The following is a 17,952-nucleotide window of genomic DNA, read 5'->3' as shown; positions in this document are numbered from 1 at the left end:
ATTTCAATACTTGGTACACAATACTGTAACATTCTGTGGTTCATTTTTGAGCATAAATTTGTCATTTTGAGGAGAAAATGAGCTCCAAAATCGCAAGTTACTAAACCTAACAACAAAATCAATGATAAAACAGTGTAATTACAGCTGGAAAACAGCCTTATTAATTATTCATGCCCCAGTGCATGATGGGAACACCACTATCAGAAAAGTTGATTAGGTTTTACTTAATTTGAAACTTTAGCTTGAATTGAGTACCAATAGAGAATTTACTTTGTTTTTTTTAATTACTGCTTGATCTATCTTTTTCGTGTAGAAGTTACATTTGTTTTTCTGTAGTATTTACTTCACCACAGAATGATTTTTTGTGCACAGGATAACAAGTACGAAGGTCTGGCCTGTGCTTCACACATCTGCCCTCACCTTGTTCGTTCAACAAACGATTTCTTTTGAAAGTGGAAAGTCAAGTGTGTTAGGCACAGAAAAGCATGCAAGGACTAGTTCTATAGAGGTCTCATCATCATGAGAAAGCAAAATTGTAACTTCACTGTGAGGTTACAGAAATGTGAACTTCCTGTAAAAAGAATTATTATTGAAATCAGCTTGCAAACTGAAACGGATTAGTACATGAACACAGAGACTGGATATGAACAGTGTTCAGAAACATGGCCCGTCTGATCGCAGGGAGGGGACTGCATTTTAGTTCCACATTAAATATTGTAACATTAGGATAATAAAGTGTTGAAAAACAAGTTATAACCCAATATACAACATGTCTTTACACATGAATTATAGTGTGGGTGTTTGGCAATGGACTATGGCTGCACGCTATTGGAAAAAACTCACATTGTGATATTCCTTTTTTCACAATATACTGCCATATGAAAAAAATACAGCAGTTTTCACCAGATGACATAATTTATTTGGAAAGAATGAATCATGGGGTGATTTTTGTTGGGAGGTGTCTCACATGGAAAATGAAGAAAATAAATAAAAATTGCACTGCCAAAAATGTCACTAGCCCTGCCTATATATACAGTATATATATATACACAATATATGCATGTATGTATGTGTATATATGTGTGTGTATAAATATATATATTTTATCTATTTAATTTTGTTTATTTATTATTTTTACCCATTTCGATGCCATTGCAAAAACTACCACCATCACTATTTATATTTCAGACATTATTGAAGACAAGTGAGCAGTCAGTAATAAAAACAAATAACAAACAACACCACAAATAAATAAAATACAACAAAGACACAAATGAAACCGAGTGGTTTTAAGTTTTTCTGTTAGGTCAGAACATAGTTTTTCCTGCTGCTTGTTTTAGAACATTAAGCCATGTGGAGTTTTTCACATGACGTGTTTAGAATGAAAATCACTATAATGCAGCATATTAGCCTAGCCTAGGGGTGTGCGATATGATGATTTTTGATCGTGGACGATAAAAATGTCTCCACGATCTGCTTTTGAAGAAATATGGTAGTATGGTGCTACAGCACACATTGTCAAATACAATTCTGGTCTCCGTCTCTATATACTGTACAACACCACATACAGCAGTAGAGTTACTCTGACAGGACACTGCACTTATTCGCGATCGCAAAAGTACATTATTTGCACACAAGCCTTGCTGGTTAAATGTTTAATTCACGCGCTGGTCTGACGTGCGCTTGTTCTGAGCGCATACACCTGAAGCACGCGCGCTAAAAAGCCTGTCTAACAGCGCCTGATTACTCAACTAACTTATCCTTTGCGCAAATACTGTCAAAACACACAAGGTTTACATACAGACTCAGTTGGTTATCTCGAAAATGAAAGTAAATAGTTAAGAGAGAAACAGATGCGTGTCTGTATATTAGATGCGTGCAGCTCTTAAAGGGACAGGACACTAAACATGCTTTTTGTAATGTGTATCTTTGTTCTTATTTTTTAATAAGAAAGATAGAATAATGACAAAGATTTTTATCTTTGGCCTAAATATCTGCCATGCATCTTTGTTTTTCTAGTTTGGCTGTAATGCTCAGACAACTTGTAAAACCAAAATAGTAAAACTAACATGACAAAGAATCGTGATAAAATCGTGAATCGTGATATTTCTAAAAAAATATCCATATCGCCCACCCCTAGCCTAGCCTATATAATGTTATTCAATAATAACAGCAAATGCATCAACATTAATGAATTGATGTTAAATGAATTATGCAAATGGAGAAACAGACTCCGAAGTACAATAACATGTCATACATTGAGAGAATGCTTTAGAAGAACATCCTCTTTGATGTTACCTTCTTTACAGCTTCATAACATTACGACTTTGTTTTCATAACTTTCTCATAGTGTTGAATTTATTTCTTAAAGTATACTGTGACATTTATTCTCAAAACTCTGAACATTTGTTGTAAAATGTTCATGTTGCAAAACTGAGATTCTCGTAGCATTACCGCCATGTTCTTGTGATGCTGTCTTTATTCTTAAGCTCTTCAGTTCATTTAAGATAAATTTGCATTGGTTTTGTTTGTAGAAACGGGAGACTTCCTTGCTCTGGATCTGGGAGGAACAAATTTTCGGGTTCTGCTGGTCAAAGTGTCCAGTAATGGAAGGCAAACGGTGGAGATGGAGAACCAGATCTACGCTATTCCAGAGAACATCATGAGAGGCAGCGGGTCCGAGGTGAGGAGCGTTTCTGGTTGTGTTTTCTTTCTTCAGCATTCACTAAACATGCCATGTCCATATTTATGTTTATAAACCTGCCTGCAAAACTTCTCATGCTGCAGAAATATTGATTCATTAATAAGTGCGTCATATTTAAAGAGACAGTTCACCCGAAAATGAACATTCTGACTTCACTTACTCACTCAGATATTGTTCCAATCCTGTATGACTTGCTTTATTTTGTGGAACAAAGAAGATATTTTGTAGTAATGCTACAACAAACCTTCTGCATAATAATCATATCAATTGCCATGAAATTTAGAAATAATCAAACATTCCCTATAGTGAAAAATAAACATACTTAAAAGTATTTGCATTTATTGCATGCTACAAATACATTTATGTTCATGTACTTAATAAAATGTCCTGCAATTGTACTTTTATTATACTAAACTGGTAAACAGGAGAAGTCCAATTAAAGATATACTTTAATATATTTGATTGTGTTAAAGTGGAACTATTGCAAGTATACTTCAGGTACATTTTAAATATCTTGCATTTAAAGTCTGATATTATTCAAAGATCATACGATTCTCATCAAAAGTGACATTAAAACACATTTTAGACTTAATATTAAGAAAAGTGCATTGTACACAAGTAATATGCAAAATAAAGTTTAATTATAATTTTTATATCAGTAAGTCTTATCTGTCAGTAAATATGTTAATAGATTTGAACTATACTTATAAATGTATTTTAAATATATAACTTTTTTACTAGGGTTGTGCTGAATGAAATGTGCATCTAGGTGGCTGGGAACTGAAGCAATCCTGGTGAAATCCAAACCTATGTTTTCCCACAAACTTTATCCCCACTTCTCACATGTTTCTGGACTTCAATCATTGCATTCGGCCACAAGAGTCCTTTGAGTGTGCATGAGCAGAAGGTGGAACCCAGCTGGCAGAAGATGATGAGTTGCACCTGGTTCCTCATTGTAGCCCATGGCATTACTGCTTTATAATTTCTGTGTGTAATGCACGATGTGAGGAGACCGCGCCACATATTGATTATCAGTCCCCTTTTGGATGCTTTTCACTTTCAAGAGATGCATGTTTCCACTTTAGTTTAACCTGAAGAGCTGTTCATTTAAAAACACCAATCATACCTGACATAATATGTGCTTATTATGAATCTATAGCCTCTAAACACATGATACTTGAAAGATGAAAATAACACCTTTGGGCCAACGTCCTTAGTGAAAAATAAATACACAATAAAATGTATTTGAATTAATGCTACAGCTTTTTATGTGCTTAATAAAAATACCATGCAATTGTACTAAACTGGTATACTTAAAGTCTGACATTAAAACACATTTTAGGCTTAATGTTAAGAAATATGCATTGTGCACAATATTCCAAATAAAGTTTAATTATACTTTATATATCAGTAAGGCTCAAGCAATATTTCAGAAAACATGTTAATAGATTTTAACTATACTTGGTATGAAATACATGTACTTTAAATATTACTTTTTTTTTGCACTTGATATTTTCAGTTCTTGTATCTAAACTTTTTATCCACCTAAAAAACTAAATTTTTTTGGGGGGCCATATTTATATTTTTTGTCACGGGACTCTTTTATTTGTAATGAATCCTTCATCTAAGTAAATCAATGTATTTAAATCATTCTTAAAATTAATCGTATCATTACCTTTTTTCCAGCTCTTCGATCACATAGCTGAATCCCTGGCTAATTTCCTTGAGAAACTGGGCATCAAAGACAAGAAGCTGCCTCTTGGCTTTACTTTTTCATTTCCTTGCCAGCAGACCAAACTAGATGAGGTGAGATGAGAAGGGAAGCAAACACTAAAATTAGCAGCTCTTCTGTGAGATTGTCATGTTTCCATGGTTGCTCTTATTTCTGTGCAGAGTTTTCTGGTGTCTTGGACCAAAGGCTTCAAGGCGAGTGGAGTGGAGGGGAGAGATGTTGTGGGCCTGTTGAGAAAAGCCATCAAGAAGAGAGGGGTGAGTGTCCCGAGTCGGTGCGTCATGCTTTTACATCCACAAGCTATTGCTTTAATAGTCCTGTAATACAGTCCTAACAATGTGTGAAAGCTTCTGAGCTTTATGTGTGTGTGTGTGTGTGTCTGTATATATGTATATAGAATTGTACTTATCTTTCCTTTTTATGAAGGTTTTATTAACTGAATTCATTGATAGATGCTTCCATGCAGCAAGGATGAATTAAAACCGATAGATTTTATACTTTACTGGTTCAAATATGTTATTTTGGAAAAAAGAAAAAAGTACCAGTTTTTGCAAAGTTATTAAGCAGCGCAACTGTTTTCAACATCGATAATAATCCAAATGTTTCTTCATATGCAAATCAGTATATTATAATGATTTCTGAAGGATCATGTGATGCTGAAGACTGGAGTAATGATGCTGAAAATACAGCTGCACATCATAGGAATAAATTAATTTCAAAATATATTCACATAGAGGGCTGATATTTTAAATGGCAATACTATTCCACAATATTACTGTTTTTACTGTAAAACAAACAAACAAATGTTTTTCAATTAAAATGCATCTTTGGTGGGCATACGAGGCATTTTCAAAAAAGGAAAAACCTTATCGCCTCAAACTTTTCAACTTAAAACACTTACCCGATTCTCTTATTTGAACATTTTTAATTATTATCATCCACTATAACTGAATATTTATCTGTGCATATTTAAAGTAAACCTGTAGCTATGATATGTCAAATGGCTTAAAGCACGGATTCATATGCCTTATGATTCATCATGTTTTGCAAATATTCTAGACATTTTATGTCCACATTTTTACATAATGTATAAGACATGAAAACATAATGAATTAGTATTATTGCACCCAAGAGTATTCTGAATGCTATCGATGTTTTGTCCGTTTCATAAGGTATTTCTGAACAAGGAGAGCAAGGGCTTGAGGTTGTACATTACAGTGGAGGACACTGTCCATTAGCATTTCCATCTCAAAGGCACTTGACAGAGGCAGAAGCCAATGATTTGAATTCTGCCCTTGGGAACTGATGTGATGATGGTACCAGAGTAACAAGCATAGTTTGAAGTGCTGCTCAATAGAGAAATAATTCAATTCAAATCATGTAAATAATATTTTTGGATTACAAAAAACAATTATTATTATAATTATTAAATTATATAATTAGAATTATTGCTAAAATGTTTTTTTTTTTTTTTTAATATATATATTTTTTAATTAAATTAAATAAAATTTTTATTGTATTTAATTTGATTTTACATAATTTTAAAATTTATTTATTTTTTATTTAATTGTTATTGTATTTTACTTAATTTGCTTAATTGAACTGAATTTTTTTATTTTTATTTTTTTTATTTAATTTATTTTAATTTAATTTTTAATTTGATTTAATTTGGCTTTACTTTATTTTATTTTACAGACCATGCTAACTAGCCAATCTTCAAGTTCATCTGATTTTAGCAGAACCCAGTCAAATGGCTGTAACACAGTTTCACTGCCACATTGCTTTGTTTGACCTTTTGTGCCTCAGCTTGCTTCAAAACAACAAACAAGTGGCAACATTGTATTTTTATCTCCTCAGGACTTTGACATTGACATTGTGGCTGTGATCAATGACACCGTCGGCACCATGATGACCTGCGGATATGATGACCATCACTGTGAGATCGGCCTCATCGTCGGTGGGTCACTGTCTTACATTCACACTCATATGCAAGCTGAGATCAGTGGGAAATATCAGCCAGCGTGTCAGGGATATTGTCAGGAGTGCTTACTGTGAATGAAAGGGGCTTTATTCAAACACAGACCTTTTGTTTGGTTATTGGTTGTGGGAATATTAGAGCGCACATGTTATTGCCTGTTCAGGCCTATTATAATGGCCTAACAAAATGATGTTGCTGGCATCTTCACAATGCTAATTCTCACACACCACTTAAAGAACTAATTGTTTTGATTCATGTTCCCCAATAGTGTGTCAATGTGTGTAATTATAGAGGCTAGAGCAGATGTGTCCGAGCCTTTCACACAACTTTATATGCCATGCACAGCCTCAGTTATTACAGTCTCTAATTTGTACATCATTTTAACACTCTCTCACATTAGATGACAAATACAGAGCTAAATTTAAGTGGAAAAAACAGCCAAAGTTTTATTTCAGGGTGAAGACAGCTGGAGTGAATAAATTATAAAATAAAATCTGTTCATTTAAGAATCAAACTGTCATGATTTAAAAAAAAGAAAAAGTGTTTTCAACATTGATAATATTTGATTTTGATTGCTTTCATTGTCCTCATTTATAAGTTGCTTTGGATCCAAGTGTGCTAAATGACTAAATATAAATAATTATAAGAGAAAAAAATTATTGGGCTCAAAATATGCTGAAATTGAGCTTTGCAATCCCTTTAAATGTAATATATTACATTTAAAATGTATTAAAAATAGAAAACGGTTATATTAAATTATAATAATATTTCAGTATTTCAAATATTGCATATTTTATTTTATATAAAATAACAGTTTTGCTGCCAAATTTAAGTGTATAATGTGTAGGTAAAATATTTAGTAAATAATAGGAACTTAACAAGAAGTCTGTATTTAATCATGATTCCTTTCATGCAAATGAAGAAAATCCTGTCTAGCTGAAGGCAGCTGCTTTATTTTGACTCATACGTCAGTGTTGAGAGACTACAGTAGGCTTTACTTGTAGCTGGGTTAATAAAACAAGCTTACCCAAGGCTTACCTGGTCATTTCCCACTGAGCCAGACCACTGTTGATGGAGCTGATAAAATGTAAAAACTGTAACTTGAATGCAATGTAAGTCGCTTTGGATAAAAGCGTCTGCTAAATGCATAAATGTAAATGTTGAGTCTACAATTGAAATATAATTGAACATCGTGAAGATGTAATGAAGTAAATTCCCCTGCGTGCACCGTTGAACACAATATTGTAGGATTTGCAGGAATCTACCGAGTATGTGCTTTTCACAGTTCTTAACCAACAGGCTGTGGTTTCAAAGAGGAATTGCATTGCAGAAAAAATGCATTGTAGAGAAATCAATACAAAAATTCCTTCCTGGCATTACACACCTTTAAGGCACGAGCTGTTTGCATCATCCACTATTATATTCTTAACTAAGCTTTCTGTTTTAGACTCCCACACAGATAAAGAAATGATGTTTCACAATCACAGCGGATGAATTGGCTGCGCTGCTCAAGTCTTTGTAAGAGTAATAGAGCAAAAGGCATGATGCATCAGCACAGACACACCCAGCATGCATCATATCTTTGGCATTTTCTTGAACTTCCCAGTGTGTTATCAGCTTTAGTAGGAGTTCAGATACGCAAAGCAAAGACGGGCGATAACAGTCATTCTTATGACGGGACGTGATGATGGATTTGTACCACTTGGCTAGACATTTCAATTACTTTGGTGTCTTCTCATTGGATTACAGACTACCAGATGATGTTTTTTTTAAAGTATAGTTCATATGCAAAGCACAGATTGTAGATGTGTTATCTTTTAAAGTACAGGTAAAGGAAATTGTGTCACTATTTGCTCTTCCTCGTGTCGTTTTATGTAGCTACTTTGCCATTCCTTGAAAAATCCTAATCTTTCAAAAGCTGTCTGGCCTCAACATGCATCATGCCTTTATCATTGCAGGACAGATTTAGCATGTTTACAGGCTTCATGCATAATGATTCATATATAATAAAACTGAACACTCTCCTTTCTTTTGTTGCTCATGTGCATTGGCTGCTGCAGAGATGGAGTAAACTTTCTTTATAATAATTCATCACTAAAGATTCAACATTGCACTGTAGAGATATCGAAGCCCCTGAATACATATTTAATATGGTTGCACAGGCTTATAAATCAGATTTCTTAATGCTACATCAAAACAGAAAATGAATTTGGACAAAGCTCGGAAAAGGAGGAGGTATTGATCCCACAGTCATGGAACATTTTACCATTTTGAATTTCCAGGGCTCTTGAAAGTCATGAAATTGTAATGCCGTGTTGAAAGTTATGGAAGTGTATATAGTTAATGTAAATTTCTGGTTATGCTCTGCATGGAGTCTCAGAAAGCTCAATCCTGCATTGAGCCACATTCAAATCTCAGGTCTTTTAATTTCTCTTTGTGGAGATGTTTATACATAAACAAGTATGAATCTCCTATACATATGAATGGGAAATAATCTTCAGCAAACCCTATGAAATCCTTTGAAAAATACTTGTGCATTAATCATGAACTACTGTAAAATGGAGATGTCATGGAAATTCATTGGTCAAAAAGAGTGCTAACCTTTTTTGAAGTGTCTGAGTTTGGGTCATTTCGGTCGGTCTTTAAATGCAAAATATTTAAAGTTGTCCAAATGAAGTTCTTAGCAATGCATATCACTAATTGATAATTAAGTTTTGATATATTTACGGTAGGATATTTACAAAATATCTTCATGGAACATGATCTTTACTTAATATCCTAAGGATTTTGGCATAAATGAAAAATGGATAATTTTGATCCATACAATGTATTGTTGGCTATTGCTACAAATATATTTTTAGGTGCCCTTTTACACGTTACATGTACTATTATAATAACAATAAATGATGCATAATTACATGCAAGTAACCCTAATCCTAACCATACCATACACAAATAAAGTGTAACCTTACTTTTTTATTTTGGTAAAATATAGCTTTTATTTATCTGCTGAAGTACTGTGCTACATTTTAAATTAATTTTAAAAGTTTTTAAATTCCTTGATTTATTGTTGTGATTATTTTATGTAAAGCACTTTGAATTACCATTGTGTATGAAATGTGCTTTATAAATAAACTTGCCTTGGCTTGCCTTGAAGTGACTCTCAGTTTCAAGCTGTAACATTTAAATTTATTTATTTGCGTGAAACATTTTTAATGTGGGTGTAATTATGGGTTTGCATGCAACATGTAACGTCAAGCAGAATTTCCAGGAATCTTCAATGCAAACAAATTGGGTGTGTTTATTTTACAGGGACGGGCACCAATGCATGCTACATGGAGGAGATGCGTCACCTGGAGCTGGTGGACGGTGATGAAGGGCGCATGTGTGTGAACATGGAGTGGGGTGCATTTGGTGACGATGGTGCACTGGACGACATCCGCACCGAATTTGACCGAGAGATCGACGCTGGCTCCCTCAACCCTGGAAAACAGCTGTGAGTGACAGTGCTGCACCTGACAGTTAGAGTCACTCCCAGGTTAAAAAAAGTATACTTGCATAATGTACTTAAAGTGCTCTACTATTAGTAACACCAGAACAACCACCCCTGGTACCATAGCAACACCCTAGCAACCACCCTGAGTACCATAGCAACTGCAGAGCAACACCCTAACAACCATCCAAACCAACCTAGCAACCACGTCATGTACTATGGCAACCGCATAGCAACACCTTAGCAACCACAGAGAAAGAAAGAAATAGCAAATGTATAGCAACCACCCAGAGTACCCTAGCAACCACATAGCAATACCCTAACAACCATACTGAATACCCTAGCAATTGCATAGCAGTACCCTAGCACCTTAGCAACTGGACAGCAACACCCTAGCAACCACCCCAAGTACCCTAGCAACCACAGAGCATTACCTTAGCAACCACCACAGGTACCCTAGAAACACCCTAGCAACCACCCTACAAGCCACCCCAGGTACTCTAGCTATCTGTTTTTCTGTCTGTTCTTCCGATAGACTGTATTGCCTTCAAAACATTCAAACTTTAATCTTTAAAACTATTTTAAGTATTTATATTTACATTTGCAGGTCATTCCACCAGGAGGGAACATTACTTAAACTTAAGATTAACTAAGTGTACTCAACTGTGCTATTTTGGAACGCCATGAATATGAACTAAAATGCACTTTTAACATACTATCTCTGTATTTAAAAAAATATATTTAGTTGCCACTTGTAGTGTACTAGTGTATAAAAGATGGGTTCAAGTGTACTACAATTGGTAAGTAAATGCATTTTTTAAATATAGAGATGGCATGTTAAAAGCACATTTTACTTCATATTCATGGTGTCCCAAAATAGCACACTAGGGCCTGGTTTCACAGAAAGGGCTTAGGTTAGGTCGTAGTATCAGAGTTCAGTGTTGCATGGGGTAAAAGAGGGGAGGGGGGGGCAAGGACGGGAGGCAGTTCAGCTTCCTGACAGCCTGATGAAGACTGAAGCAGCTGTGTGTTGGGTGGGTGGGATCACCTGCACCTACACGGGTGCTGTAGATGTCCTGGAGGGAGGGGAGAGAGACACCAATGATCTTCTCAGCTGCTCTCACTATGCGTTGAAGTGACTTGCGGCAGGATGCGTTGCAAGCGCCATACCACACAGTGATGCAGCTAGTTAGGAGACTTGATGTGGTGCAAGACTAGCCGTTCAAAGCACTTCATGAGAATAGGAGTGAGTGCTATTGGACGGTAGTCGTTGAAGCAGGATGGAGATGACTTCTTTGGGACTGGAATGATGGTGGTAGCTTTAAAGCATGTGGGGACAACGGCCTGATTTAATAAGATGTTGAAGATGTTTAAGGAATGTTTAAGTAGAAATGTAAGTAGACTTTATAATCATGCATTAGAAAAAAAACAATACTGGTGTGCATCTTGAGACAAAATTAATATATATATATATATATATAAGTACAAAAATAGTGTGTGAAAATAGAGCACTTTAAGTAGTGTACTTTTTTTTTTTTTTTTTTTTTTTTTTTTTTTTGTGACCTGGGCTCCCCAGAGGTCTTTTGTTGACACAAAAAGCCGTTGAAGGCCTTTTCCCCAGAGGGCAGCCGAGTCATCCGGTTCTACTACTAGGCAATTACAGAAGAAGGTAACGAGGTTGTCACCGTGGTGACACCTCGTCACAGGCATTCATGCATACACCTTCATTCCTTGAAGGCAAGTGTGAACAATGTTAGGATGAGCATATGTTCCTGCTGTAGTAGATACAAAGAGTCTTTCCATCAACTTCTTTGCCATCGTTACCTGTGCATTAGTCTGGATCTCGAGGGTTTTAAAGCTGCAGCTCCTGGCCCTAGTCATTGTGACTCCACATGCACTTTCATTTAAGAAGCAGTACTTTGAAAGCTCAGAAAATGCAGAACTGTAATCAGATCCCATGATGCCTCGAGTGCTTGTTGCTGAGCTCTCTAAATGCCCTCAGTGATGGAGTATGGCAATCGATTGCCTTATTTAGCTGACGCTTTTATCCAAAGCGACTTACAATTGCTATATATGTCAGAGGTCGCACGCCTCTGGAGCAACTAGGGGTTAAGTGTCTTGCTCAGGGACACATTGGTGTCTCACAGTGGATTCGAACCCGGGTCTCTCACACCAACGGCATGTGTCTTATCCACTGCGTCATCACCACCACATGTGGGGACATACAGTGGAACGAAATGTCGTGCCTCGCAGGACCACGGTGCTACATAAATACAGACATACAACCTATACACAACTAACCTACTCACAGATTTAACTAAGTATACTATATATAAGTATTTACCCTATACAAACTAAAAGGATAAAAAATACAAACTATACGAATGCTTCACAAATACTGTACATGTGCAAAGAGAGACATTTTGAGTCAGTAGCTGGGGACTCATCCCTTAAAAACAGGTCATTTTATAGAGAGGGTCAGAATGAGGGTTGAAAATCATTTCCACATTTTTATTCCAAATTTTTCCACATTTATTTATTGTGTGTGTGTAAATAACTTTATTAACATTATAAGGAAACCTCGTGGAACGTTAAAATAAAAAAAAAATCATGTGTTCAACGTAACATGTGTGTTCATCGTAATGTGTGTTCATCTTAACATGCGTGTTCATCATAGCATGAGTGTTCACCGTAATTTGTGTTCATTGTAACATGCGTTCATGGTAACGTGTGTTCATCGTAACATGCGTGTTCAACTTAAAATGAGTGTTCACGTAACATGTATGTTGATCGTAATGCGTGTTCACAGTAACGTGGGTTCATTGTAACATGCATGCTCACTGTAACGCATGTTCATCATAACACGTTCATTGTAATATGCGTGTTCATTGTAATGTGTGTTCATCCTAACATGCGTGTTCACCATAACGTGCGCTTATAGTAACATGCGCGTTCACCATAAGATGCGTGTTTATCTTTCTGTGTTCGTCGTAATGTGTGCTCATCGTAACATGCGTGTTCATCACGCTTATCATTCTGACTTTCTGTGCTGCATGTTTTGTTTTTGTGCAGGTTCGAGAAGATGATCAGTGGGATGTACATGGGCGAGCTGGTCAGGCTCATCCTGGTGAAGATGGTCAAAGACGGCCTGCTGTTCCAGGGACACACCACTCCAGATCTGCTCACCACTGGCCACTTCAAGACATCCTTCGTCTCTGCCATCGAAAATAATAAGTCAGTACCTTTTTGTGCTTGTGTTTTTCTTGCTATACTAGAAAAGGGCAGCAGAAGTAAGCTAAAACTGATAAAGTTAATAAATAAAATAGCTAAGTCCTGTTTTTAAAGAAATAGTTCACCCCAAAATTTTGAATTTAATTTGGAGAAATGTAGCATTGCATCAGCGACTCAGCAATGGATGATGCTCTGCAGTGAATGGGTGCCGTCAGAATGAGAGTCCAAACAGCTGATAAAAACATCACAATAGTCCACAAGTAATCCACACCACTCCAGTCCATCAGTTAACATCTGGAGAAGACAAAAGCTGCATTTTTGTAAAAAACAAATCTATCAAGATGTTTTTAACATCATTGCTTCCGGATGAAATACGAGTCCATAATATTGCTTTCTCCAGTGAAGAAGTCATCTGATCTGAATCAGGAGAGAAATATGCACCGATCAAACACAGTAAAATCAGTCCAAAAGAGTTCTAGACAAATAAACAAATATGCATTTTGGTATGAGAGGACAACAGGGGGCGGACCTTTTCACTTATAGCTAGGGGTGTGCTGATCCGTTATTCAGGATCGCTATCGCTTCGATACTGGCATTGGCTGGATCGGGGTCAGACCGATCCAAATTCAATATTCTGCATAGCTACTATTGTGTTATTAATCAAGTTTCCATCCAGATTTTGCCCTGTTTTGTTATCGACAAAGAGATATGCGTTAAAAAAGACTTTGCGAAATTTGCTGTCTAGAGCCTGTTTCCATCCAACTGGCCTTTTACCGATAAAGTGCTGTGCGTCATGACGTCATCCCTAAAAAAACGAACTGTCGTATAAGTTTTAGTGTATCGCAAAATAAATGTTGCCCTTGAGCTGTTTCCATACATAATTTATCCTATTGCGTAAATTATAGGCTAGGCTAGCAGTTCTTCATCCATTTGAAACCAAAAAAAAAGCCTATATTAAATTGTATAGGTCTACATAAAATAATTTTTATTAAGTGTCATGTTTTTTTTGTATTTTTTTTGTATTTTGTTATAGACTAGATAGATAGGCCACTGTTGATAATCAAGCAATGATCATAAACATTTGCAGTTGTATTATTATTATTTTTCTGATTAACGTTTATAGGAAATATGAAAGTTCATTCCAGTTATTTTATTTCTCCTAACCGACGGTCGTTATGCCATATTAACCGTTAACCGACAAGATTGATAAATTACAAATAAATTAAATTTAAATTGATAGGTGGCTTGACCCATTACCAATACCTAAATTTGTTTTCCAGGGATTCATTTTATACACGTAAAAAACAGCATAAATAACATGAAGGTGAGGATTCACGCACCTGCAGCGCTTCTTTCTTGTATTATTATTTTGTGCAAAAATTGATTTGGAGTGTAAGGTTAGAGTCTAGCATTAATGTTGAAGTTTTAAAAACAGAAAAAAGGTTTTTGACAGTTTTTTGAGTGCAGTAAGACTGAGTTAGTAACTATTCAGTGCTTTAAAATGATGATCAAGCCTGCTTGCGTTTCAGCCTCATTAAACGGAGCCCTCGTCATGCCAACCAAAAGCTGGAAGTCAGCGCAGACCTGTTTCACTTCATCAATTAACTACCCCATATTTAGTTCTCTCTCCAGCAAACCGAGCACTCGAGACGTCCGTGGGAGAACACCTGTGGTCTCAGCAGAAATGACACGCTTCTCAAAATGACTGGCATGGGCTTCTCTTAATGTCAGAGCTGCTGTCTCTTCACAGACTGAGCACATTGGTGCTGTGAAAGAGAGTTAGACTTCTCCTGTGCGTTTAACATTATGAAACCTGTTCAGATATTAGACTCTCTGGAGCCTGAAGTGAGCACATTTGTGATAATTGAAATCTAAAACGATATTTTTATTAATTATCTATAATGAAAATGTAAATAAATCAGAAGCTGAAGTAATAATAACAGCTTGCACGCACATTCTTGACATATAACATTTTCAGAAAAGCTAAATTCTGAATTATTCACGCCAGAAACATAATGTATGTCTGTGTATATCTGTGTTTACATGTTTTAATGTCTTAGCATTTGATTTGTTGATTTGATTTAACAAGAGTTGTACTTAGAAACACGATTACAGAATATCAGACTGATTTCTGAAGGAGCATGTGACTGGAGTAATGATGCAAAAAATCCACTTTGAAATCATGGGAATAAATAACATTTTTAAATGCATTCAAATAGAAAACAATTCTTTTAAATAGTAAAAATATTATAAACTTTTACTATTTTTTTTACTGTGCTTTGGATCAAATAAATGCAAGCTTGGTGAGCAGAAGAGACTTCTTTTAAAAAACATTAAAAATCGTACTGTTCAAAACTTTTGACTATTTGATCACAAATACAATAAAATCAATAATATAGTGAAATATTGTTGAACTATTAATATAAATAATTTCTAATTTAATATATTTTAAAATGTAATTTATGTAATGGCAACTGAATTTTCAGCAATTAGAAATCATTAAGAATTTTGCTTTGAAATTGTTTGGGTCTTTATTGACAATTTTAATAAATCTAATGCATCCTTGTGGAATAAAAGTTTAATGTCTTTTAAATAGATTTTACTGACCCCAAATATTCAAACAATAAAATTGTCCAAGAAACATTCAAAAATATTAAATTGAAGGATACTGAATTTTCCACAAGTAAAAAAATATTCAGCATCTATTTGAAATAAAATATTGCTGTAACAATGTAGGAGTCTTTATTGACAATTTTGGTAAATTTAATGCATTTTAAAAAGATTGACCCCAAACTTTCAAATGATAAAATTGTCAAAGAAACATTCAAAAATATAATTAGTGAACTGTTTCATATCCTTAAGCTGATATTGATGCAAATCTTGTCTCTCTGCTGCAGGAACAGCGAGGGTCTGGTGAGTGCGGAGCAGGTTTTGAGGGAACTTGGACTGGACCCGTCTCCGGAGGACTGCGTGGCCACACAGAGAGTGTGTCAGATCGTCTCTACACGAGCGGCCCATCTGTGTGCCGCTTCACTCGCGGCGGTCCTGCGGCAGATCCGGGATAACAAAGCCGCAGAGAAACTGCGCACCACTATCGGCGTGGACGGATCGGTCTACAAGAACCACCCACAGTGAGTCCAGAGTTCAGAACCTGTGCGCTTTTGTGGCACTACATGATTGCATAATGTACAATGGCATTTACATTTCATGAGTAGATATCTGGGGCTTAGCCCAGAGACATCCATGAACACACCAAAAAAAAAAAAAAATGTAATGTTTTTTTTAGTCAGTTATCGAATGCCTTTTTTCTAAAATATCCCATGTTATTTTCATTAGAGCCTGATAAAAATGCTCATTTAAAAGAAAAATCTGAGATTCTGAGATTGCTATAGATAACCAAAATTACAAGCAATAGCAAAAAATTTAATAAATACAGTAGAACAATAAATGCTTTTCAGGTTATTCAGGTAGGTCTTAAAGAAATTAAGGTACAGAAATTTAATTAATTAATCCTTATTAAAGTTACAAAAGTAGAAAGAAGGGGCCTGATCTTCTTGATGTTGAATAAAGCAAATCTGCAGGACCGGGCAGTTTTCATCAATCACAACTTCAAGGTTTCTGGCTGATTTTGAAGGAGTTATGGTTGATGAGCCTAACCGGGTGGTGAAATTGTGATGAAGTGATGGGTTTGCTGAAACCACAAGCAGTTCTGTCTTGGCAAGGTTGAGTTGAAGACGATGGTCTTTCTTCCAGCAAGAAATGTCTGTTGGACAAGCTGAGATGTGAGCAGCTGTCGTCGGATCATCAGGATGGAATGAGAGGTAGAGTTGAGTGTCATCAGCATAGCAGTGATATGAAAAGCCATGTTTCTGAATGACAGAACCTAGTGATGCCAGAGAAGAAAAGCGGTCCAAGAACTGAGCCCTGAGGCACAAAAACTAATTTTTGAAACACAAATTCAGCTTCACCAATGCTGTAACTTAAGTTAAACTTTACCACTTTAACAGTTAAACTTGTTAACAATCCAAGTGAACCGTAGAGACAAGCATGTGAAGAGTAATGAGAGAGAGAAAGATCAAAATAGCTTTGCTTTGCTAGGGTTAATCACACTTACCAGCTGTTATTCCTGGAATCTGCATCTGTCTTACTTCCTGACTTGCAGGTTCTTTTTGTGCAGCTTCAGAAGTTAATTTTGGAACTGGGATTTACACACATCATTCTTTCTGCACTTTTATGTCTTATTACTAAGTGTTTGACAAAATTTGTTTACATACTGGCCAAGAATAATTACTGTGGCATCATTTTAGATCAGAGCAAATGAGGGCCACGGCTTTTCAGTTGATTCGTAATCTTTCTGCCGAGAGTCTGATTCTTCCTAGATGTTGTCAGAGAGAGTTTAGCAAGGCAGGGAGTTGAATTGTTAGGGCTTTTAACAACCACCTGCTGAGACAGCTTCATGCATCGATTCACTCAATGACTATGGAAATTGATGACTGAAAAATGGCTGAAAAATTAGCTAGTGATCGTCTAATGGGTGCTATATCGATAGAGGAGAGTCTGGTTATATTGGGTCAGCACTATATCTTAGATTTTCTGATCATGTACGTGCATTTATATGGCTTGCAGACTTGGTTTTGTGACACTTGTTTGCAAATTCAGCTTGTCAATCTTTTAGACTTGCCAGCTGGAAACAATGTTGATGCTGAGGTAGTCTTGGTACTTTAAGTGGGTTAAAAATTACAAAACAATTGTTATTTGTTCAGAGGTGGGTAGAGTACCCAAAAACTGTACTATGTACCATTTACTGAAATATT

The 17,952-nt window shown here is 35.8% G+C and overlaps 1 protein-coding gene across 1 annotated transcript in view; it reads left to right on the top strand.

Annotated features, from left to right (window-relative positions):
* The window catches only part of LOC306871967 (hexokinase-2-like), a 44,112-nt gene that overhangs the window by 11,100 nt on the left and 15,060 nt on the right, over window positions 1-17,952 (top strand). Inside the window, exons 3-9 of the mRNA XM_079420259.1 lie at window positions 2,535-2,683; window positions 4,391-4,510; window positions 4,598-4,693; window positions 6,294-6,393; window positions 9,727-9,910; window positions 12,980-13,141; window positions 16,036-16,269. Of these exons, the coding sequence (XP_079276385.1) occupies window positions 2,535-2,683; window positions 4,391-4,510; window positions 4,598-4,693; window positions 6,294-6,393; window positions 9,727-9,910; window positions 12,980-13,141; window positions 16,036-16,269 (1,045 nt within the window). The remainder of the gene's footprint in view (window positions 1-2,534; window positions 2,684-4,390; window positions 4,511-4,597; window positions 4,694-6,293; window positions 6,394-9,726; window positions 9,911-12,979; window positions 13,142-16,035; window positions 16,270-17,952) is intronic.

This window comes from Barbus barbus (genome assembly GCF_936440315.1).
Source record: "Barbus barbus genome assembly, chromosome: 6".
NCBI classification, from domain to species: domain Eukaryota; kingdom Metazoa; phylum Chordata; class Actinopteri; order Cypriniformes; family Cyprinidae; genus Barbus; species Barbus barbus.
The sequence above is the reverse complement of the archived record's forward strand: the minus strand, read 5'-3'. Positions and strand labels throughout refer to the sequence as shown.